Source organism: Euprymna scolopes, chromosome 23 (genome assembly GCF_053919585.1).
Source record: "Euprymna scolopes isolate OS-2025 chromosome 23, ASM5391958v1, whole genome shotgun sequence".
In the NCBI taxonomy this organism is placed as follows: Eukaryota; Metazoa; Mollusca; class Cephalopoda; order Sepiida; family Sepiolidae; genus Euprymna; species Euprymna scolopes.
The window spans coordinates 99,614,355-99,640,609 of NC_136504.1; the positions used below are offsets into that span (position 1 = coordinate 99,614,355).

At 32.9% G+C, this 26,255-nt stretch overlaps 1 protein-coding gene across 2 annotated transcripts in view; it reads left to right on the plus strand.

Moving 5' to 3' along the window:
• Nucleotides 1-26,255, plus strand: part of LOC145246061 (intermembrane lipid transfer protein VPS13A-like) — a 468,532-nt gene that overhangs the window by 358,219 nt on the left and 84,058 nt on the right. Inside the window, exons 58-60 of one of the 2 annotated variants that reach the window (XM_080107901.1) lie at nucleotides 2,183-2,281; nucleotides 23,135-23,242; nucleotides 24,339-24,425. In XM_080107901.1, the coding sequence (XP_079964027.1) occupies nucleotides 2,183-2,281; nucleotides 23,135-23,242; nucleotides 24,339-24,425 (294 nt within the window). The remainder of the gene's footprint in view (nucleotides 1-2,182; nucleotides 2,282-23,134; nucleotides 23,243-24,338; nucleotides 24,426-26,255) is intronic. The other variant, XM_080107902.1, reaches the window with a different exon arrangement.

Consider the following 26,255-nt stretch of genomic DNA (forward strand, 5'->3'; position numbering starts at 1 on the left):
ACTTTTTTTTTTTCTTTTTTAATATAAAAAAAAGAAACAAAATTTTATTTTAATTAAAAGTGTATCATTTAAAATTTTTTTTTTTTTAAGGATTTTATATACTCATTGCACTCGCTCTTCTCTTTTGAAAAGAGAAAATCAACCCATTTGTATACTATGTCAAGTTCCACTCAAAATTAAACGCATATTACTTGAGTGCACTTATTTTATAACAACAAGGAATAGTTTATATAAAGAAAAAAACATCCAGGATCTATTCAAGAAAAACAAATCCCACACCATATTTTCATACCTTAAAAAAATTTAACCTTTATTAAAAACTTTAAAAAAAAAAAAAAAACATATTACTCATGTCAGCTAGAGCAGAAAGCAAAATCCCTTTAAACTCAGATAATCAGCACGAAATAACCCAAAGCGTTGACATGCCATAAAACTCCACAAAACAAAGATTTTAACTTTTTAATTAAATATTATTTGGTGATTAAGTTAACATTTGAGCCCAATTGTAATCGCTAATTTTGTTAAGGTAATGTTTTAATCTCTATAATTATTGGATTTAAATTGTGGTACTAGTGCATTCTTTGAACCAGGCGTAACTCTGCTGCGTTTTTTTTTTTTTTTTTTGCTTTCCCTGGAACATGACGTCAATAGCTCGGGTTTAGCTGCTGTTGAATGTAACATGGCGATCAGCCAATCACAATGCCACATGCTTAGCTTCAACTCAACGCATGTGCGTGCGAGTGCTATTCCCGGGCAGTAAATGAGAACTAGGAAGAGGAAAATATTTTCAAAAAGAAACAACCATTTCTTACATACAAGTCAGTCTGGAATCCATCCATAGCCTTGAGCCCCTGGAGGGGAATAGACCATCCACAACTTTTGTAGATGCTTTTGTAGTGAGGAGTTCTTTTTTGCGGGGTCAGGGTGCTGGCTCCACGCCCAATCTTCCCAGAAAGTACATACAGTGCTTAACCTTCCCAAATGATCACACATGTGGTACTGGCCAGGCTCAACATTGCTTAGCTTTGATCTGGTGAGAAACGGTGTGCCAATGTGATTGTGCCATGCAAGTCAGTCTGAAAGAGAAGAACAAAACATGAATTTGACCGTCTTGGCAGCTAGACACTGGATACCGTAATTGACTAGCAGCGGAAACTACTGGCAAAAACAATACAATGTGCAACATGTGGCCACAAGTTCAGCCTAGCAAAAAGAGGGAGCATTACTGACGGCTGTGGTTGGAGATGTGCAAACGTGAATTGTCGACGGTGGACAGCAATCCAGACTAGGACCTTCCTCACTAAATCTCAACAAAAAAAAAAATCCTAACCCATCCACTTTTGTTTTAACTTTTTTTCCCAGAAAATTCTTGTAAAAATACATAAAAAAAAGTTTGTTCCAATTTTCCGTCTTAAAAAATAGTTATCACATTTTTAAACAAACTTGTTTTAAAAAAAAAAAAAAATTGTTCCTTTGAACCTTTTCTTGAAAATATTTGTTTAAAATTATTCATCTGACAAAAATAAAAAAACAAAAAAAATATAATATAACCTTTTCTTCACACAGTTAATAAAAATTACTGTAGATTTTTATTCATTTATAATGTTTCTACATTTAACATTTTATTTTCTTTTAAGTAGTGTTATGATTTTATCGATGACGCTCAGCATAATCCGGCTGTTGACGTTTTACTCCAAGTAAAGCCGAGCAAACGCCAAGTTACGTCTGATTCAAAGGATGCGCTAGTACCTAAATTGCTTCCACAACTTTCAATCTGTTTTTTTTTTAATTTTTTTTTTTTACTGTTAACAAGATTAAAAACGGTTAATTTATAAATCAAAATGCACCTTGGTTTTTAAATTAACATTTTTAATAAATTTTTAAATAAAATTTTATTGTATTTTTAGTTTCAGTAAATATTCGATTAAAGAAAAATAATTTTAAGTTAGATTGAGACAAATACAAAAATATGGTTTATAATTTTAGTAATATGGAGATTAAAACTTTTCCATTCACCATTTTGAAGCGTCTAAGTTGTAATCAAACCTTTCTTGTATTTTTAATGAGTTTCTTTTCAGGTCCACAGGAGATACAACAACAATAATTTGTGTGTGTGTGAGATTTGTTTCTTTACTGTATGTTTTGGTAACAATACTTAACATTTATTGTCGTGTGTCCTTAGGCACTAAAGGATAAGGAAGGAAAGGACAAAAGTGGGGATAAAGGGGACGAGAAAGAGAAAAAAGAGAAAAAAGTGAAGGAATGGCGCCAACATGGTAAAGTAAGTGAAGGTTTGCTGTCGACGTTACTGCCAAGACCCTGCTAGAATTAGGCTCAATTGTGTCTCTTGTGCAGCCTGTCAATTGTTTTTGTTGTTCCTTTTTTTTTCTTACTCTTTTTCTTTTGACTAAAAACTAACACCTTTTAATCGTTTTTGTATTTTGCTGACATTTGACTGCATTTCTGTTAATTTTTATTTCTTTGCACACAGCTTTTTATTCTCCCTGTTTATTATAGTCCTTAAACTAGTGGCATGCAAAGGCTTGATGCCCCAGGGTCAGCTCTTTAATTGTAGCCAGCCCACCTCCTCCCAACTCGAGTATGTCCTAGTACCTGTAGAATCGAATCAACACTTATCAGCTACTGGAATCCTTTAATCGATAAGTATCGCTTAATTCAAGCAACAATTTTCCTAATAGATTATCCACTCCTGGATTAACAGTTAATCAGAACTCTGAGAATGGACTTGCCCATCTGAGCAAGATGGAACATCCTAGTATTCTTATAAACCGACTTTCTAGTATTCTTTTTAGTTTATTTTTTTTTTGTAGCATTGAGAAATATTATTAGAAAGGAAGATGGTTTAAAAATGATTAACATGACACCAAGACACACACACACATAAGGCTTTTATTATCTTTACACACAGGATTATATTCTGTTTTCTAAAGTTCTTAAGCCAGTAATATCAAAGTTTAATGATGCCTCAGGGCTAACTCTTTGATTGTATGTCCTCAAACACTCTAGTATAAGTCCTAGTACTTGTACAAGCAAATTGACACTTACCTATTAAAGGGTTTCACTTTAAAAATGACATTAGTTGATATCCGTTTCAATGCTGATCCATTGTCTCTGAAGTTGGTAACCTGAATTAAAAACTGGTTTCCAAGCAGGTATGGGATCATATTTACTAAGCCCGAAGTGCACACAGAATGCTCTTTGTGCTGCAGTTTTCTCTGGAGCATATGAACTACTTGGATTAGATCTACTGTCTACTTACTGGGTTTTAACAGTTGCTTCTGTTTCCTACAGATTTTCATGGTTCTTGCTCCACCACAATGCTTAAATACCGACATGTGCTTCAACTGAACAGACCAAACCTGCAACAATATACATTCACATTAGACCCACTGCATAATCACACTAGTGTTGGCTCACAGATGTACCGGTCCTGGATATGACCTAAAACTATATCCGATGGTGAGGCCCCACCTTGCGGGCTTTGGGGAGTGTGGAGCCACCCTTTAATTGCCATTGCTCCCAGGTCCACTCTGACTCGGAGTGGTAGTACCTGTTAGGGTCCCAACTATGGGTTAAATAGAATCTGACGTAAAAAAAAAAAATACTCCATTAAAAATCGTTCCTCAAAATAACTAGATTCGGCATTAAATAACCTGAAAAAGGTTGATATGCCGTAAAACAACCAACCAACCAACCACAGATGTACCAGCAATCTACTTTTGCATTGTGTTCTGCAATCCTGATTGTAGTGCCTTAGAATTGTGTGAATGAACATGTATCACTGTCACATTTTCAGAGTTCTGTGTTATCTAACTATTGTGATATTCTGGAGTTTTATGCATTTCCTAATTAGCTTAGTAGCCTCTGTCTATTGCTAACCGTGGAGTCTCCTAACTCCTGATCAATATGGTTTTCGGCCTGGTAGATCATGTGTGGGCAAAGTATTGAACTTAACTCAATACTGTACTGACAATTGACGCTTCAACCTCCAGATACCAAAACATTGCCCAAATAAACCCAGCAAAAATCGACTCTGAAATTTAAATCTTATATGCAGCATTAAATGACTCAAAGAAGGTTGATATGCTGTTAAACGAACATCAACCTCCAGGAGATTGTCATTTATTGTAACTCAGTGTCTTTATCCATTGTACCAAGTCCAACAAAGATTCCCGAATTCCGAAAAGATGCATCTAAAGAAGGTCGGAGATTACATTGGTCGAAATGTTCTGAAAATAACTCAAGATGAGAATAATACAGGAGAATAAATATTAAGATGCATCCGTTCAATCCATACATTTAGCGACAAAAATGCTATTTCAAATGTAAGCATAACTAACCAATGACAACTTTATTTTAAACTTAAGCATTAAAAAAAAAAAAAAACAACAAAAGACAGAATCAGAATGTATTTTACTCGAATTAATTTTCCCTTTTTTCTTTCTTTTACAAAATTCCTTCCATCCTTGTTCCTTCTCCATTTCCAGTTTTCTTTTCCTTTTTTTTTTTTTCATTTGCTTAGAAATTTTTAAATATTTTCTTTGTTCTGTCGTTTTTTGCTTCTGTGTTTTGAATCTGTGATTTTTTTTTTTTTTTTTTTTTTTTTTTTTTTTTTTTTTTTTTTTGTACAATTGTGTAAATGTATGCATCCCATATGTTCTGTTTGCATTTCAATGTATGTTCTAAATTCATTTTGCATTTCTGGGATTAATTTTTTTTTTTTTTTTGCAATCGCTTCAGACAAGGCATAAAATCATTTATGAAAATAGAACTCTCATAAATAAGGACATGAGCTTAGAGAAGCTTTAATTTAGGGATTTAATAAAAAAAAAAAAAAAAAAAAAATTTAAGTACATTCTAGAATCTCAAATTTGAGAATCTGTCAACTGTCTATATACTATTAAAGTTATGATTTTTGGAGTCTGTCTGTTCATGAGTTAATAGAAATGTGCACTTGGTTGACAAAAAAGGAATAGGCAGAGTGCACATTGCTAAGGCACTAGTTTTTACAATTTCAATACATGAGTTTGAATCTCGTAAGTTTAAAGGATTTTTTTTTTTTTTTGTAAATTAAATATTTTTAAAAGCTAAATGAGCTTTCTTTTTAATATTTGAAAAAAAAGTAAACATTAAGAGTATTTTTGCATTAGTTCAAAGTTTTGTTTGAAAACATAATTTCTAATGTGAAACTGCTCACGTTTACAACAGTCACCATATGCATGTTTTGAACTAAAATCTAAACACATAATTGATGACACAAGTAAGAATACAATGTAAAAAATATATTTAAAAATTAAATTACATGTATATTTTACTAGCAGGGGGGGGGCTTTGCCAGGTCGTAAAGTATGCAGAAATATATTCTGATTCCTGCAGATTTCATATTATTACAGAACCAATTCCCTATTGAATATTATATGAAGTACTGATTTCAAAAGTTAAAAGAAAAAAATGACTGGGATGCTATCGGTTATAATCGAAATCAAAACATTTAGTGCTCCAGCTGCGTTCCCTACCATTTGAGCTATCAACAGATAAGAAAGATTTAAAATTAAACCACTTCAAGCTGTGAATGAATTTGCGCATGTGCAAAAGTAATAGAAATTTGTTGGTAAGTTGAAATGAACATTTTCCATTTCAACTTGTCAACATATTTCTGTACATGTTTTCCATCCATCCAAATAAAGATTTTACTTGTTATAAACTATCCTTGGTATAGGATTACAATTTCCTGATAATTTCAGTGTCATGTGACCAGTAGTCTAAGAGATACAAACACCCATACATACATCTACTATTTTATTTATATAGATTAATAAAAGGTGAACCTGTATAGTTTGTTTCGTTATTTCTTAATTTGCTTCGGTTTGTGCCTTTCTGTTACATCTCTGCATTGTATTGCTTTCTATAAATTTATCTTTATATAATTTCTATAAAGTTACCTTTTATCTAATTTGTAATTTTGGTAATAAAAACAATACATGAATATATTCATTGTAGTTACTCTCTCATGCAAATATTAGGTGTCGTATTTATTTTGATAAAATTTCAAATATTTTTGTTCATACTAGTTATAAAGTAATTGAAGCTAAGTAAACATAATCAACATAATAATTATAATTATTATAATAATAATAATTATAATTATTATAATAATAATAATAGTTACTGTAACAACACGTCAAGGAGTGGGTATAGATTTTTTTTTTTTTTTTTCAGTTTGAATCAACTTAAAAATGTTGCAGTTGTTTTAAGCTTCAAGGACCTTTATTTTTATTTATTTATTTTTTATCAAAGATCCTAAATTTAATAGACAATTAATTTAGGTGATCACCTAACCCATATTGTTGCTTTTTTTTTTTTTTTTTTTTTTTTTTTAACAGGACTTTTCAGAATGCTGCCTTTTCCGTTTATAATTCCACATCAATTTGAAGAACTTGTAGTTCTTGTCCAGAATTCTCCCCCCCCATATTAAAAAAACAAAAATAAAAACGTCTGTATGATGTACGTACCAGTGATTGAACGAAAATATTGCATTCCAAAAATGATGTAATTTGAAGTAGCTTTATTTCTAAAAAGAGAATCGAATTTTGTAGTAAGAGAGGAATGACTATCTTGCATCGCCATCTTAAAGATAATCTCAAGAAATATGCGAGATAACTCGATAATTCAAACTTGCGAGATTTATGCTGTAACACCTATGAATTCCCATTAATAGCTCAAAAATGATTTTTAAAAAAATACTTGATCAAATTACATGATTTTTGGAAAATATTTTTATTTCGTCATGGGTACATGCATCGTAAGGTTCTTTTTTTTTTTTATATAAAGGAAATTTGGGACAAAAAGTGAATTTGTTTGCACCATTTTTTATTTTTATTTTTTTTTATCCCCCTCCCATTGGAATTTATATTTCAGATTTTTTTTTTTTTTTTTTTTTTTTGTTTGTTCTTTTTTGTTTTGTTTTTTTTAGTCAATATTTCATGTAATCCGAGCTGCAACAAGTTTCTATTTTTCATATAATCTATATTTTATGTTTCAAATTTCTGCCCTAAAAGCCAGGTGATACCCACCCAGTCTTCTCCAAGGTAACACTTGAACAATTAGCAATTCCTATTTCTCCTCTTGTTACCAGGACAACGCCTCTCAACACCGGACCATCCACTTCCTCTCTTTTCTTCCAACTCTCCATCGCATATATAATGTGCACATTAGTGGTCAATTACTTGCAGCTTCTTAGAATTCACACACAGTTGAGGAAAAAGAAAAAATCAATAAATTTGAAAACAAAATTCAGGCATACACATATTTCTTAGTTTTTATCCATTATACTTTTTCTTGGAAACTACTTGGTCGATCTAACTGGAATTTTGTATGGACCTTTGCTATGATAAGTTATAGCGAACTAAGTATTAGGGTGATACACAGTTAAGGATTAATAGGAATTAGTATGTAATGCAAAAAAGAGCATAAACTTAACCATGTTCAACCATCAATTTGGCATAAAGCATTCATTCTGAGTTAATGGTTATGACTTTTTTCTGTTTACAAAAAGAAAATATATATATACTAGCATGGGTGCCCGGCATTGCCCGGGTGTTTGGAGGTGTATGCTGAGCAAAAAATAAAACAAAAAAACAGTCAATTTTTTTTAACTTTGACCCCTATTATGACCCCTTAACATTTATTGTTTTGGGCTCAAATCAAGTTATTAAGTTAGATCCATGTCCAAGTAACCTATATCTAAAATTTCAAGTGTTTAGACCCAAAATTGTCGGAGGAGTTTGGTAGAGTTCTCAAAGGTCAAATCGTTGAACTTTGACCCCTTTACAGCCAAATTTCTGGCCAAAACCCGATCACATAGATTTTCCCAAATGTCAGTACCCTGTATACCAAATTTCGAGTCTGTAGACTAAAAATTGACAGTTATTGCATAGGGAAATGTACACCCACACGTTCACTTTATATATATATATATATATATATGTTGAGTTATACCAAGTCTTCAAAAAATGGTACTAGATGCCCACGGCATTATTAAATGAATAATCAAGGATAAGTGAAATAATCCTGAGATAGGAGTGGCTCTCTTCCCTACTTTTTAATGTAGTAGCTAATAAAGAGAGCCTTCAGGTCGCCCTTGACTTTTGTCGACCATTTACCACATATATAAACAGGTATTTTTTGCTGAGCAGTTTTAGAAATGCTGTGAAAGATTTAAGTCTTTGCTTATTTTCCTATTGGAATTCTAGATGTAGGGAAAAAAATCAAGATTACTTTATTATATAGAAAATGTATTTGTACACTTAAATATATATGGGAAAATATGCTTATTCAATTATCTCATCCTTTATTTATACCAATCCTTTTATTTAAGAAGCTTGATATGTTAAATATAATTATAGAGCATATACAAATAAATGACAAAAAGTTTATATTCCAAGATGTTATTCATCTTACCATTTATTTCTTTCAGCATGTTAAAATGTTTCATTCTTGACAGCACCTGTTTCATAGCACAGAAACAATCATGTAATTATGTCAATTTAACATTTTCCATCCTGACTCATCAGAAGAATAAGAACTCATTAACTTTAAAAAAAAAAAAAATTTGTGCATGATTACATAAATCCGAACAGTAGTTGCAATTGTGTTATATGGTATTTACGCCATCTTTGGTTTGATTTTTTTTCTGCGCTATGAAACACGTGCTGTCAAGAATTCAGCATTTTAACATGCTGAAAGAAAGAAATGGGAAGATGAACATCATCTTGGAATATAGAATTTTTGTAATTATATATATATATATATATATATATATATATATATATAAAAATTGCCACTTTTTTACAAATTGATGTCAAAGTTTCACTGACCAATTGTGGGTACGCAAATGACTTGATGGACCCGTCTTTGGCACATAGTCAGACAGAAAAATATTATAGCAAACACCGCTAATGCTAGTATGAAAGATTTGCTGAGGTAGACTTTGCCTAAAAACTCTCACAATCGTGCCTCCAACAAACTATTCATTTTGAAACGACCCCCTCCCATTCCTCCATATCATCCGTAAATAATTTTAATAGGTAAATAAAATAAAGACTTGTGCACAAAAACATTTTTTTTAAGCTTCCTTTTTTTTTTTAATTATTTATTTATTTTATTCTTTTAATTATACTACTGGTGTTTTATCTTTAAAATTTTAGAGTTGCATTCAATATTTGTTGGTTTGGGCGAAATTGAGATGCTGCATGCCTTCCTTTTTGGTAAATTGCTTCATCTTTTTTCAAAGATTGTTGCAGATATCAGGTCCTGATTTTTTTTGATTTTTTCATCTATTTACATATGGATCTGTCTGCTGTGGTTGTGGGATATTTTTTTGTTCTGAAATTTGTTGGAAGAACATATACTGTTCAGTCTACAATATTTATGACCTTCATACACACAAAAAAATATTCTATCATTTCTAAATTATATATATTAGAAAAGTAAAATTAACAATTTTTATACCTAGAGATACTAGTGTTTCGTACTTATGCAATCATCAGTGTAGGAAGTGATTCCACCCTAGTCAACGAAGCCATTTTTATATTAGGTCTACTTAATAGATGATTCTCGCCCAGTATATGCGCTGCTTTTTTTTTTTTTTTTTTTTTTTTTTTTAAATCCTATTCTTCATCATTCTTTTCTGTTATTTTTTTACTTTCTCCCATAATGGTAGAGGGTTTATGCTAATCCCCCCACCCTCCCCAGAAAATGAATATGTCAGCATTTATTTTACATGCGTTTTTTATTATTATTATTATTAGTTAAAAATAAAAATTTCTCATTTCACTTATTTTTTCCTAAATATGTCCCCTTAAGCTAAAAAAGTTTCCTTCTAAAAACTATTATATTCTACAAAAATACAATTGCTGTATTTATAAAAGCAATCCTACATTTCCATCTGCCTTAAAGCCTTCACAACACTTGTACATCTATAAATATCGTTTAGCCATTTTTTTTTCTTCCCTGTTTTCTCTTGTATTACAATTAGAACTCATTCAGCCATTTTTATTTGCATGTGCATGCCATTAGCTTTTGATGTTGTCATTTATTGTAGAATGTACACGATTCAATTAATTTCTAAATCACCCCCCCCCATCACCACTTGGCACATACCAGTTTTTTCATTGTTAAATTCCTCAAGCTTTTTTAATGTTATTTTTCTTTTGTATTTGTTGTTCTTACAATTGTTTAGCATGTCATCATAATAATTACAAATATTTTACAGTCACAAATCTGATTTTGATCAGCACTATTATCAATATTCATACTTTGACATTTTCATTTTTTCTGTTCATATTAGCATTTTATTTTTAAATCATAGCCCATAATATTTGGTAGGCCATAATATTTGGTTGCCCATAATATTTGGTTGCCCATAATATTTGGTTGCCCATAATTATTGGCTAGCCCATAGTCACAAATCTCTAATTTTCATCAATATTCATACCTTGACATTTACATTTTTCCTATACATATTACTATCTTAATGTTGAATCATACATAACCCATAATATTTTATAACCTCAAACTTTTTAAATGATGTGTGTATCATAACATTGTATAGTTTTTGTTAATTTCTGGATATTATAATATTTTTGTTCAAAATAAATTGCTTGTAATAAAATGAAGCCGAAATTTTAAATCCAACATGTTTGGAAAATTGATGGCATAACTTCAGTATTAGGTTCTTTCTGTGTAAATGGAAAAAAAAAGTTTCTATAAATATAGGTTTGGAAACTTTTTTTTTTTTAATGGAAATCTAAGGTGTTAAAAATAATGAAGGATAGTTTATGTAGAGACAGAATATGCTATTGAGCTTAGTCTTGAAAAGACTATGGCTATAGCTAGGAAACTAGTCAGCAAGAAGAATTTCACAATACTTCATTTCTTGAAAAGAAGTTTTTACTTTCTATGTCATCACTTATGGCCTGAAAGTCATTCAAGAATAAAGTGTAATGCATGTTGAGAGATCAGCGAGACAACAGCATAATGGTTGATAATGGTTGATAATGGTGCAAACTTTGTAGCATTTGATTAGGAGGATGGCTCAATAAGAACTTGTTTACAGTAGACTTAAAAATGACCCTGTTGTAGTCAGCTGGAAAGCAGCCCTGGGGTAGAATTCCATGGACAGGCAGTTTATGGAATTTTGTTTAAATTAGCTACTAAATTTCCAAAGTTGTTTGCCATTGAAACAAATAGCGATTAACATTGTGTTCTGTTGTTATACAAAGGAGTTCCCTCTTATCGAGGCCCAGAGGCTACTCGAGGATAAGGGTTAATGATTGTATGGTAGTCATTGGGACCATAGCATAGTAATCAATAGTAGTGGAGATTTGGTATAATTTGATTATTTAAAGGGACAGTTCACTGAAGATTTGAGCATCGCGAGTGTCAGGGATTTCTTTGATAATCCAACCAGAGAAACCTGGTAGGCATCCTGCAAATGTTGGTTCTTATTTCAGATAATGGAATAAAACGGACCAAATACAAGTGAATAAATGTGATCAACACAAACCAACGACTAGGCAGAGGAAAAATGGACTTCAAAGAAATTAGACTAGTAATGGAGTTCTATTACAAAAGCAATCAGAGGTTCCTTTTACACATAGAACACTAGAATACCCGTCCCAGGATAGGTAAAATTAATTTTCAAAACCGTTTCTTTTTTTCCATTTTCACCCTTAACAAGGCACAGTGCCACTTTGATGTAGGAGGCTACTATCAGGGACGTAAGTTGCAGGGATAAGAATCAAGCAATAAGATGTCTGTTCACATTACAATTGAACTTCTGCATGTCAGTACAGTTGGGAAAACAGGAATCCGGGAGTTCCAGAGTCTAACAGTTCTAGGGAAGAAACTATTAGAGTAGAAGGCTTTTTGACATCTGAGGATCTCTTCTGTGTAGCAGTGGGATTTTGCTGATTTTGAGGGGGGGGGTATTTATGTCGAAGGGGTACAAGGGCTTGTAGTTCGTCAGAGCATTTATCATTAAAATACTTGTAGAACAGGCAAAGAGATGCAACATTTCGTCGATGGGTCAAAAGTTGAAGCCTAGATGACAGTTCAGGACCTATCAGGTTGGCAACTCTCTTTTGAACCCAGTCCAAGAGTGAGAGACAAGCAGCAGATGCACCAGCCCAAATGTGGCAACGATATTTCATACATGGTCGAATGGTGGCCTTGTAGAGGTACATGATACGTACTGGATAGTTAGGAAAGAAATCAGAAAAATAAGTTTATCTTTGAGTTTGGAGATTCCATCTTTCAGCTCATTTCAACTCCATCTACAGTGCTAGAAAAATACTCCCACCTGACCATCTTATATCTCTACAAAGCCACCATTCGCCTGCATGGAGTATTGTTGCCACATATTGGCTGGTACATCAACTACTAATCTATCTCCATTTGTCAGGGTTCAAAAGTTGTCACTCTAATAATGACTATGAATAAAAATTATTGCAAATCTAAAACATTTAGATTTTCAAATAGGAGGTTGTGCCCATATTAAATCTAAAACCTCTTTTAAGTACTCCAGGGAAACTAAAATTTGGAAATATTTATTGATCTCGATATATCTATTAAAACTTTCACAAAAATTTAGAGATGTCTAAATTTGAAGGGGGGGCTTTCACCCCCCCCCCTTTTTATTTATTTATTATTATTTTTTTATTTTTTTTTTTTTTTTTGTGCCTTTATGCCTAACAGCTGTTACAAAATTCATAATGAACAGTTAATTAGTTGTGAATCGTGTATATATACACATTTATACACATAGTTAACTTTATATAGATAGTAGTGTTGGAACGATTAATCAGAATCAGGAATCAAAAAAACAATGTAAGCTTTTTGAAGTATTGGAATCGGTATTGAAAGCAAAAACGTTATACCTTTTTTTCCAGTGTGAAAAATCATTCTTAATGTTTTTATTTCTTTTAGTTTAAAACTTAATTTTCTATGGTTCATAGTAATGATTTACTGATAGATATTTATTGATTTTAAATTACCAGTAAAACTAAAATCTATAAATCATCCCCACATGTGCATTAGGTTTTGGAAAATATATGCACGTTTTATTTTACAGTAATCCAACCTCACTCTCCCCACCATTTAAAAAAAAAAAAAAAAATTGTAGAAATTTAAAAGAATAATAATCCTTAATTGTATCATAATTGAGAAGAGTATTGAAATCGTCCCATCAATAATAGATCATCCAGAAAGTATGCCATTGATTTTCCAAGTATATTTTTGAGATTTCAATATAACGGAGATAATTTGTAAATTTTATGAAGTTTTGTTCCATTTTTCATCTATTAGTTTTTTTTTGTTTCAGTCATTGACTATTATGTTTTCAATTGAACGACTTTGTTCTTTTTTTTTTTTTTTTTCTCAGATCTAATTCTCAGTGATTTCTGCATTTTTTTTTTTGTGTATGTTTTATAATTTTTATTTTATTTAGTTTATTGCTTTAGCAAATGAAAACTTTGAAATGATTCTTGTGCAGATATAACAATATTGTAAACCTGTTGCACTTGAAAATGTTTGAATCGATTTTTTTTTTAAATGTGAAACTGTAAACACAAATGCATTGTTTTTCTTCAAGATTTAAAAAGGTAAAAATTTGTCATGATGAAAAATTTCTTGGTTGTCTTGGTTTTTCTATTAAAATTCCCCACCCTTGATAATTTATTTCATTCTTGCATGATTTTTAAACCCAAATTAACCATTTTTAATTCTGTCATTAATTCTGATCAATTAAATAATCTATTTAACAAGAAAAAATTGGTACCCAAGTAAGGATGAGGACGATCAAATTTAATTCTGATATCTTGCAGTAAGAACAACTCTCCAAAAAGTATGAAACGTTCATTCCCTATAAATCACATTCAAGATTCATAATGTAACAAGGCAAATTATTTGAATGTCATAATTATAAATTATTTGATAAATATCAATTATAAATTATTTGATAAATATCAATTATAAATTATTTGATGAATATCAATTATAAATTATTTGATGAATATCAATTATAAATTATTTGATGAATATCAATTATAAATTATTTGATGAATATCAATTATAAAGTATTTGATGAATGTTATAATTATAAAGTATTTGATGAATGTTATAATTATAAAGTATTTGATGAATGTTATAATTATAAAGTATTTGATGTTATAATCTGGCAAAATTTATAATAAATTAAGAACCAGGTTTTTATACTAAAAAAAAATTATTTTCAAAATTTTTTTGTCTCTTAAATGTTTTTGGAGAAGGGGATATATTAGTTTTAATCTGTCCTTATTTTTTTATTTATTTATTTTTTTTTTTACCCATTTTTAAATATTTGATCATCCGCTATTTGAATTTGCAGTCAAACAATGAATCCTTAACCCTCTTTTCTTTTGATATTAATGTATCTTTTAAATGACTTCAAACAAACTTTTATCTAGAGCCTTTTGCTACAATTTTAGGGTTTTTTCAGAAACTGGAAAAAAAAGGTAAATTGCAGATTTTGCATTGAGCACTTCTTGGTCTCATGGTGTCACTCCAAGAATTGGTGATTGCCATCTTTCTGGCCAGAGTTCTTTCATCTTTCCACAATTCATGTCTACTTTCAATTGATGAAAATGTTAAGCAACAGAAACATCTTTTACACATTTCTTTTCCTATCGATGCAATAAAAAAAAAAAGTGAACTTTGTTTGGGAGCAGTTTCTTATCTTTTCTAATACTACAGGTTTATTGAAAATATTAAGTAAAAGTCATTCATTGTCATTGGTGTGATGCAGGTTGAATGCACACAGTTCATAAAGTAAAACCTTATCCATTATGATTTATTGTATTTCTTTTATTCATCTCAAATATGTTAGCACCGACACATTAGGAGCAAGATTTATAAGGGGACAATTTAAGTGGGGCGTTCTTTCCCTTTCTCTCTATTCCCCCCCCTCTTCTCTCTATTCCCCCCTCTTCTCTCTATTCCCCCCCCCCTCTTCTCTCTATTCCCCCCCCTCTTCTCTCTATTCCCCCCCTTCTCTCTTTCCCCCTTTCTCTCTTCCCCCCCCCTTTCTCCCCCCCCCCCCCTTCTCTCTTTCCCCCCCCCCTTTCTCTCTTTTCCCCCCTTTCTCTCTTTTCCCCCCCTTTCTCTCTTTTCCCCCCCTTTCTCTCTTTTCCCCCCTTTCTCTCTTTTCCCCCCCTTTCTCTCTTTCCCCCCCTTTCTCTCTTTCCCCCCCTTTCTCTCTTTTCCCCCCCTTTCTCTCTTTTTCCCCCCTTTCTCTCTTTTTCCCCCCTTTCTCTCTTTTTCCCCCCCTTTCTCTCTTTTTCCCCCCCTTTCTCTCTTTTTCCCCCCTTTCTCTCTTTTTCCCCCCCTTTCTCTCTTTTTCCCCCCCTTTCTCTCTTTTTCCCCCCCTTTCTCTCTTTTTCCCCCCCTTTCTCTCTTTTTCCCCCCCTTTCTCTCTTTTTCCCCCCCTTTCTCTCTTTTTCCCCCCCTTTCTCTCTTTTTCCCCCCCTTTCTCTCTTTTTCCCCCCCTTTCTCTCTTTTTCCCCCCCTTTCTCTCTTTTCCCCCCCTTTCTCTCTTTTCCCCCCCCTTTCTCTCTTTTCCCCCCCTTTCTCTCTTTCCCCCCCCCTTTCTCTCTTTCCCCCCCCTTTCTCTCTTTCCCCCCCCCCTTTCTCTCTTTCCCCCCCCCTTTCTCTCTTTCCCCCCCCTTTCTCTCTTTCCCCCCCCTTTCTCTCTTTCCCCCCCCTTTCTCTCTTTCCCCCCCCTTTCTCTCTTTCCCCCCCTTTCTCTCTTCCCCCCCCCCTTTCTCTCTGAAGGTTAACGAAAATATGGGAGGAAATGATACAAATGGATTTGAGGAAGAGATAAATACCTGGCCAAAAATAGTTTTTTTTTTTTTTTTTTTTTTACATGGAGGTCATCACTTATCAAGGCCTGGAAGCCAGTCGGGGATAAGGGTTATTGCGTGTACAGTAATCAAAGGGATAGTAGCGTAGTAATCGTTAGTATTGGAGATTTGATTAAGTGTCTTACTTAAGGGGGCGATTCATCAGGAATTTCTTTATGTTGGACTTGAAGACATCCAAGTTGTAGTCAGGTGGGAAACAGGCAAACAGAAGAGTTCCACAGGCGTGCACTTCTAAGAAAGAAACTTTGTTCATGGAATCTACGTTTTGATTTAGGCACAGATAGTGGGGAAAATTACTGACAGTGGTTTCAGCTAGACGAGTGTTTTTCGTGAAAGATTGGCGAGGGGGGGGCAGAGATTGGAGCTCGGACGAGCACTTGCCATGGAAATAATGATAAAACAGATAGGCTCACAACGTTAGTTTCCTAGTTGATTTCTAAAAGCTGCCCACCACATGGCAGCATATAAAATTGGATTATGATTTCTGTTAGAGGTTGGTGTGTTCATGCACTATATGCATTCATTGCCATGGTTGTCTTCCATATTGTTATGGGCTAAAGTTGTCTGTCGGACTATCCAGTGTCAGCCTTGCAATGAAGAATTCTCCATCCAAAACAAAACATAAAACTGCAAATTTGGGTTATAAACAAATCACGTTTTTTTGTTTGTTTGTTTTATTTTTTGTTTTGTTTTTCTTGGAGGTTACAGGTGGTGCTTGCTCGACCAAGGTTGAATGACAAATTTGCAGAAAAAAAGATCTTTTTCTGGCCCAACCAAGACACACCAGTTTCATTAACAATGTCTTTTGGCCAAGAGTCCTCAAGGGAGTAACCTGACCTGGAGAGATACAGCAGCTGAACTGCCTCATAGCATTCCCAAAAGTCAATTGGCTCCTCTTCAACATTCTCCTCCTCCTCTGGGGTCTCTTCACGCCTGACTGATTCTGGGTTTTTTTTGTTGGTCATTGTTCAGTTGCCTAGAGGAGACACTCACTGAAGACTGTCTCGGGCTGTCTCCATTCATAGAGCTTTTATCTGGAGAAAAAAATTATTTTTCCCACAAAGGCCGATTCCAGCATGACTTTCCCATTAAATGAGGCACTTCTTTCAAACAAAGAGAATATCTCTAGGGTGGTTTGACTCTGGCCAGAGATATTTTCAGCTTTCTGCGCCCCACCTCTTCTCTTGGGCAAGCATCTAACAATTGCACCATCTGCCTTTCATATGCACTAGCAAAACCTGCTGCACTGCACATGTTCACATTGGGGAGTTATATACCTTGACTAAAAAAAATGTATAAAAAGGGTCTTTGTTAGTTTGGTCATGTTGAAAGAATGGATGAGAGTTCTTGGGTTAGTAGAGATGTAGAGCAGTAGCAGAGTCAGTTGGCAGGGGAAGGGTGAATTTAAGAAAAAGAGGAATAACGATAGAATAAAAGTTAATTTCTAAAAGCCATCCAACATATGCCAGCATTTAAAATAGACGTACATTAAATTGAATATGAAAAATAAGCAGATCAAAGTGTACGTTTTTTTTATATATAATTTGACTAAAAAAAAAATTAAAAAAAAAAAAATTTTTTTACCTATACAAATGTCTTATAATTAGAATCAAATTATTAACATACACAAACTTTGAATTGGTTTTTAGCTGTCTCAAATCTTAAGCTATAGTAAGTCTAATCTTTCTATTCTCAATCTAACATTTACTGAAGATCAAGGTAAACATCATCTGTAGTTGACTTGATCTTATCGTGTAATGGAAACTGGGATCAACATTGGCTGTAGTTGATCAAGGCAAAGAGCTGCGGTCATCCTTGAACAGAATACAATACAAACTAGGTTTAATGTCAGATTTTGTCTTGTGCAATTCTAGGAGGTCCACCTTTCCAGGCTTTGCCTTTTTCCTTTTAGAACAGGTTAGTTTATCATCTAAAGTGCTCCTATTGGGGAATGTCAACGGGGCTACATAGACATTTTTCTTGCAGGCCAGAGTACTCTTCCTCTAGGGTGCTGCCTTTTCAAATCCCACTTTTTGACTTTTGTATCACATCATCCCGATGTGGGAGAGAGCTAGAAGGTTGGTGCAAAAATAACGGTTTTTTGATGTTCAACTTCAAGTCAAAAAATTGTTATTTTTACACCAACCTAATAAATTTGTTCTGTCAAGTTAGGCGGTAATAGTTAACCATTTCGGTGCAGATAGTGAATTCCTGATTAGCGGAATGTATCTGGCAACAGAAATCTAATAAATTGAAATATCTTAAATAATTAAAAAAAATTTGCTCGATTGTTTCCTGTAAAAATCAACATAACAAGTATCTATTTACCAGAGAGTGCTATGTTGTGATGACAAAGTTGTTTTCTCTTCGCTACCAAAAGCAAGCAAGTAAGTTTTCACAGAAACGTTCACTCAAAAGTATTTTCAACCAATGAAAACAGGCCGATGCAAGCTTAGCAACTCCCATAAAACTTGGTGAACTGGAATCCGAGTTCTCATGGATGACATCTGTGTATTATGCATTTGCTAGGAGTGTTATGACGAGGAGCACCTGGAATTTTTATCACACTTAAAAAAATAACAGGTGCTTGTTGAGATATAGTCGACAAATCGATTTTTTAAAATATATCGTTTTAAGCGGAAACAATGATGTACTTAATTGTCATGTTGAAAATAGTAACATATCCAGAAATTACAAAAATCCATAATTAGAACAACTGCTAGTGTGCTTTTAGTAAAAGTCTATCGCTATAGATAACAAATATTGCAGCCATAAACAATCTAAAATGTTCATTTCAGACTTGTCCCCTGCTTGTAGACTCCTACTGTCTACTTTATAACGTCTAAGAAAAATGTGATTTTATCCAATTTTCCATAAAAAAATTTTTTTTTTTTAAGGAGTCACCACTTATCAAGGCCCAGAGGCCACTCGAGGATAAGGGTTAATATGCATACAGTGGTCAATGGGACAATGTCGTAATTGTTAGTGGAAATTTGGTGAATTGGATTACTTAAGGGAAACGGCTCATCAAGAACTCGTTTACGTTGAACTTGAAGACGACCATATTATAGTCAAATGCAGAAAACAGACAAATGGAAGAGTTCCACAGGTGTGCAGTTCTAAGAAAGAAACTTTGTTCATGGAATCTACGTTTAGGTTTAGGCACAGATAAAGAGTGGGGGAAATTATTGATAGTGTTTTCAGCTAGACGAGTGTTTCTCGTGAAAGTTTGGGGAGGGGAGGGGCATAGATTGGAACTCTGACGAGCACTCGCCATGAAAATAATAATAAAGCTGAGACAGGCTAGTGAAGACTCTTCTGTGGGAAAGAGGTTGCAGGGAAGAGAAAAGGGCATCCCCCCCACTAAGCTACGGAGTCTCTTTTGTACTCTGTCAAGGCAGGATAAGCTGCTTCTAGCAGCTCCTGCCCAAATGTGGCAACAGTACTCCATCCTTGGATGTATCTGGCTCTTATATAGGTAAAGAATTGCATCAGCAGTGATCTATATACTGGATCGATAGAAGGATCCCACCATTTTCCCAGCGACCTTGACAACAGATTTGATGTACATGTTCCATTTCAGATCCAGAGTAATGATGAAGCCCAGGAACTTTTCAAAACATGAAGCCTCCTCAAGATGAGAGCCATTCATTTCAGTTGACGCCTGATGGGGATCAGAACGCTGATGATGTAAAGACAGAAGCTTGATTTTAGATGCATTAAAAGTAGCCAGCCACCTCTTTCCCCATTGTACCATGTGCTCAATTTAACTATAAATAACTTTCTACTCAATCTTTTTTTTTTTTGTTTTTGTAGTTTTTGGATATATTACTCTTTTTGGCATGACGATTGAGTACGTAATAGGGTTTTTGCTTAAAACAGCATATTTAAAAAAATTGATTTGTTGACTCTATCTTAACAAGCACTGCATAAACTGTACACATTCAATTTTTTGTATAATGTCAATGAATGGCTTTTATTTTATATCTATTTATCAAAAAAAAAGCAAATGATTTCCTTCTATTTACTGTATATCTGTTCTTTTTTCTGTTTGTGAACAAGAATTTGTCAGAAGACCAGAAGATCACCGAAAAATGTTAAAATAAATAAATTAATGATTAAGGTTTATATTATTTTAATGGGTTAAAATTGTACATATTCATTGTTTAATTTTACAGTATCATTTCTTTATGATATTTATGTGTTCGTGTGATAATGTCATCATGTTCACATATGTATAGAAAAAAAGAGGTAAGATATTCAACAGTATGGTATTTAAAAAAAAAAAAAAAAAAAAGACAAATTATTTTATGTGAAAATGGCTTTTTTTTTTTTTTTTTACTCATGTTCACCCCTTCCAAACCAAAGCATATCGCCACTTGGACGAAAGGGGCTACTATTTGGGGCCATGTCTATGAAAGACAAACAAAATATTTGTTACATTTAAACTTCTGCCTATCAGTACAGCCAGGGAAGCATGCAGCAGGGAGGGGATTCCAAAGTCTAGCTGTTCAAGGGAAGAAACTATTTGAATAGAAATCTTTCTGACATTTAGGGACATCAACAGTGAAGGGGTGAGATCTTATTGCTAATCAGGTTCGTCGAGGATATGTACGTCGAGGGGCTACAAGTGAAATGAGTTCATCAGAACACATTCCATAAAAATATTTGTAAAACAGGCACAGTGATGCAACATTGCGGCGATGGGACAGGGGCTGGAGCTTGGTTGATAAAGTGGGACCGATTAGATTGACAACTCTTTTTTGAACCCTATCTAAGAGGGAGAGGTTAGTGGTAGGTGCACCAGCCCAGATATGGCAACAATGATTTATTCTTTATTCATTTCACATGATGTTTTGGTATTGTTAGATGGAAATAGATTTATCAAAATAATATCGAAAATTTTTTGTAAAATAAAGCAAAGCAACCCCTCATATTTTAAGAGTTGCGTCCCTTGAATTCATTTTGTGATAGCAGATTTCAAATAGTATATCGCACAACAGCTTAAAAGTAAAAATCTTTAAATTGTAAATATATTAATAATAAATATTGTTGATTGATACCTAAAGGGTTTTCATTCAAATTTATTTTTATATATTCATCCTATGTCTTGCAATATCATTTTAATAATCGACAATATTAGATCATCATGGAAGATGATTCTTGCCTAACGATATTTTTCATGAGAAGTAACTCTTACCCTGGTCTCACTTGCCTAACGATATTTTGAGAAGAGTTATGTTGTTTGCATTCATTTTAAGCAAGCAGATTTCAATGGATGTGCGTCACGTTGCTTTTTAATCAACGTCCTCGTTATAAAAGTAAATTCTTCTTTCAATTGTAAATATATTAATAATCATCCAAATTCATTTTTATGTGTTCGTTTTATATCTCACAACATCGTTTGAATAACAGACAAGGTCACATCATGTATATTATATATACCTTTTTCAGAAGGAAGAAAAAAAGGTTTTACATCATAGATAGCTTTTAAAACTCTTATATATGTTTGGGGTTTTTTTTGGTTTTTTTACAAGGGAGTGGAGGAAACTATTGACAGTGATTGTAGCTAGTCGAGTGTTTTTGTGAAAATTTGGTAAGCATAAATTAGAGCTCAGACGAGCACTTGCCATGAAAATAATGATAGTAGGGACAGGCTTGCAACATCTCTTCTGTGGAAAGAGGCTGCAAGTAAGAAAAAAAAAACATGCATCAACCTATTAGGTTTCAAAGCCAGTTTTGAACTCTATCAAAGCAGGATATGGCGCGCCGAGCAACTCCTGCCCAGATGTGGCAACAGTACTCCATTTTAGAATGGAGTTGGTCCGTATAGAGATAGAGGATTATTTGAAAGTATATTGGATTCCATCTTATAAATACATTTGAAGAAGGTCAGAGATTATATTGGCCAAAACGTTCTGCAAAGATAAGGACAGTCGTCTGAATAATACGAATCTTGGATTACCATTTATCTCAGAAATGTGAATTATTTTCCTATTTGAAATCTTAAATGCAAAAGAATTTTTGTTATGCATGTCTTCCTGAAAATATGGTCCTGGATATGATCTTAAACTATATCCGATGGTGAGGCCCCAGCTTGCGGGCTCTGGGGAGTGTGGAGCCACTCTTTAATTGCCATTGCTCCCAGGTCCACTCTGACCCGGAGTGGTAGTACCTGTTAGGGTCCCAACTATGGGTTAAATAGAAACTGACTTGCAAAAAACAAATATATTCTATTAAAAAATTTTTTCTTCAAAATCACCGGATTCGGCATTAAATAACCTGAAAAGGGTTGATATGCCGTAAAACAAAAACAACCAACCAACCAACCAACCAATCCTGAAAATATACTAAAATTACTTTCATCTAATAGATTGTATGTCTTTCTATTAGTGTTGGGATGATTAATCTGAATCGAAACGGAAAAATCAAATCTTTTTGCGGTATTAGAATCTTTTGCCCATTCTCCAATGTCCAAAACGATTCTTTTCGTTTTTTCTTTCATTTGTTTTTGTTCAAAACTTAAATTTCCCATTACACCCTAATGATATTTATTGATTTCACTCTACTGGCCAAGCTAAAATCTATAGTTTACTCCCCCACAAGTGTATTTTTACATTTGCATATATTACATTTTTTAAGTAATACGAATAAAAAAAATTTTTTTAAAATAACACTTCTATGGCTAAACAGAGATCATAACAGAATCATATCAGAATCGGAAATTTAGAATGGAAATTTACGTGGGTTTTTACAGTAATCTGTGGTTTTTTTTTTGGGGTTTTTTTTTTACTTGAGTCAACCACTCATGAAGGCTCGAAGGCAACTCGAGGATAAGAGTTAATGTATGTAAGGTGATAATGTAATTGTTAATGGTGTAAATTGGGTAGAATTTGATTATCATGGGGATGGCTCAATAAACAAAAATAAACACTTTTATGGGTAAATATTTAAATTTTATAAAAGAAAATTTAGAACAGAATCGATAATTGTATTGGAATGAGAAAAATATTGGATCCTCCCATCACTAATACATGTATTTTTCATTATAATGTTGACCTGTTTTTTAATTCCTTTCTCTTTTTATGTACAAGTACTGTTTGCCACAATAGTTTAATTTCACTAATCAGACATGAATGTTGTTTTTTCTTCAGGCTTGTTTACAAGTTGCTGACTCTGATTGGTCAGACAAATTTTCACTGGACACCGTTGGCAGTTCTGGTACAATCACATGTAAGAATAAAGCTTCTGGGACTTACGAGGTAAAAAACTTGATCAGCTTTGTTCACTTCTTGCCTAAAAAATATTATACACGATGGCACATAAGTCGCTTTAACTTACAAAGAGTTTGTGTTTGCAAAGCTGAAAATGGAAGTCATTTACGCGACATTAGTTTTCATACATGAATCAAAAATAAAATTCCAATCTTTAAACTGTAATAAAAAAGAATTAATAAAATACACTTACTTACAAAAAAATAAATAAATTATTTTAAAATGGTAAAGAGACTTATGAGCCACTATATATAAGATTGGGAATAAAAGTTATATATAATTATTTATATCATCAGAACAATAAGGAAAAGTAAAGGGGTGAAATTAAGAAAAAAAAAGTCTTTAGGCCATGACATTTTGAAGCTAAATACTTTTCATCAGAAGAGGGAGGGGGGCAAAATTATACAAAATGCAAATATAGATAAAAAAAAAGAAAAGCTGGCTTAATAACATTTAGATATGAAATGAGTACAAGGAATAGGATAATATGGTAAAAAATAATTAAGAAATATTAAAAGTAGGTAAAATAGAAAAGAGTAAATTGGAAGGGTAGTATATATGTAGGTCATAGTAAAAAAGAAAAATATGGGTCGCTATGAAATAATGGGATCAATAAAGAAGAGCTAAATAATAAAAGGAAAAGATGGATGAGAAAGTGGAGAAAGAAGGAAACGAGATAGAAAAAAATAAATACGGGATAGAGAAATACATATATAAATGAAAATAAAGATTTGAAGAAAATGGGATTCAATTTTTTTTTTTTTTTTAATCCAGATTAAAAAAAAAAAGTTTAAGGTGCTCAAAATAAGTTAAAAAAAAATAAATAAATAAAAATATATTTATACAAGTTCCAGTGAAGTTTTTAGTTTAGGGTTCTAGAAAGCGAAGAATACGGCAACTGTTGATAAATTTTCTACCTTCTCATCATTTCGTAATATTTTTATTATATTCATTACTGTGGCAATGCGACATCGCAATTCAGTAGACACCATTGGTTTTACTTGAAATTCAATATTTCTATTTTCGAATTTTGCTACAATAACAAAGAAGAACCTTCAATTTTGTATCAATTTTTTTTTTCCAGATTGGTGTTAATATCCGCCTGTCTTCGTCTGGTCTGACAAAAATTGTAACCTTTACTCCATATTACATGCTGATCAATACATCGGAGGTAAGTTTTTAATTTTTTTTTTTTTTTTTACTAGGATTGCTTGTCAGCTTGTAACTAGATTTTTTTTCTTTATTTGGATTTCAGAAGAAAAACTTTTTTGATAAATTTGTACATTAGAGCCCTATGCAAATCCCCCCCCCCAAAAAAAAAAGAAAACCAATAATTCTAGTGTACTGACCTGGAAATAGATCATTTTTTGTTCTTCTATCACGTTACACACACATTAACATGTTGACACCTAGGAACCAACACAGTATGTTGCAAGGAACATAAGACAGGTAATAACCTGATTGCATTTTTTTTTTTTTTATCCAGAATTGTCTCCCTATATCAAAAAGCAAAAATTAAGAAAAAATCTCTGATGCGCATACTCGTAATGAAATAAAAATGTCATATTTCAAAAATCAAATTTTATGAGGAAGCAAGAATAACGTCTTGCTCTGCGATCTTGAATAAATAAGAGGAGATAACTCAATTTTAATTTCCGAGATTTTATGACAGTGATTTACAATTTAATTGTTTAAAATCCTGAAAAGAAACTTGATCAATTTACATGAATTTTGGAATATTATCTTTTCATTCCATGACGGGAATATACATCATAAAGATTTTTCTGTATATTTTGTTTTATTGTGGAAGGAATTCTGGACAACTTCTTTATTTTTCATTAAATTTATATGTAAAATTGGTAAAAGTCCATGACTCTAACCAGTACTACCAGATCAGACGGTCTAAAAATACTGGCTTTCTGACATAAAATGCACCAACCATTGATGTTCTGTTTTTTTTTTGTTTTGTTTTTTTATACTTTCCCATTGCAAAACTTAATCATATTTAGTAAAGTCAAAAACGAAATCAATTTTCTTCTACGAAATAGAAAAGCTTTTTCCCAAATTACTGGATTTGGCATTAACTAATCCAAAAAGGAATATGCCATGAAAAAAAATAACCAACTAAATCTAATTAATCACTATGGATAAATATTTAATAATGTAAAGAACTTTATACATAAAAACTTTTTCCTGGATTTTTTTTTTTTTTCTTACATTTTCATCCCAAACAAGGCACAGTACCTTTTTGATGTAGGGGGATACTATCAGAGACATAAGTTGTAGGGATATTATGTAAGGAGTTCAGCAACAAGATATCTGCTTATATTACACTTGAACTTCTGCATGTCAGTACAGTTAGGGAAGCAAGAACCTGAAAGAGAATTCCAAAGTCTAGCAGTTCTGGGAAGAGCCCATCTACTCCTTAAGCAGTTTAGGTTTGCAAACCAGTGATTTGATCAAGTCACCAACTCTAGGAGCGTTGTCGACCAGTACTGAGGAGGCCTCCCTCCCCTGTTTGGTGTCCTGACGTATGAGGTCAATGGCACAGATTTAACATCAGCGTTTTCCTTCTCCTAGATGGATGACCTGACTAGATCTACAGGTTCTGTCAGCACCAAGAGGGTTATCTTTACGCCATGTTTCAAAGCTAGGTATTTCTACACCCTGCATGGATAGTTAGAATTAATCAAGTTCGTATCAAAGATAATTAGTATTTGCTTTGAAGTTAAACTCTTCAAAATAGGATTAAGATCGGAAAATGTGGTTATTCAAATGTTTTTTGTGGAGACATGGGTGGGGGGTATGCATAAGTATGGGGTGTAGATTTAAGGTTAATATTTACTAGAGTTTAACGAGGATTAAATATGGTTTATGGATTAATAAATATATTGGATAAATTATAGTATAAAGAATTAGGGTACAATTCAAAATGAGCTTCAGGTGTTAGTTTTTATGTAAAGACAATCACTAGTAATTTGGCCCAAGAAAGATATAGAGT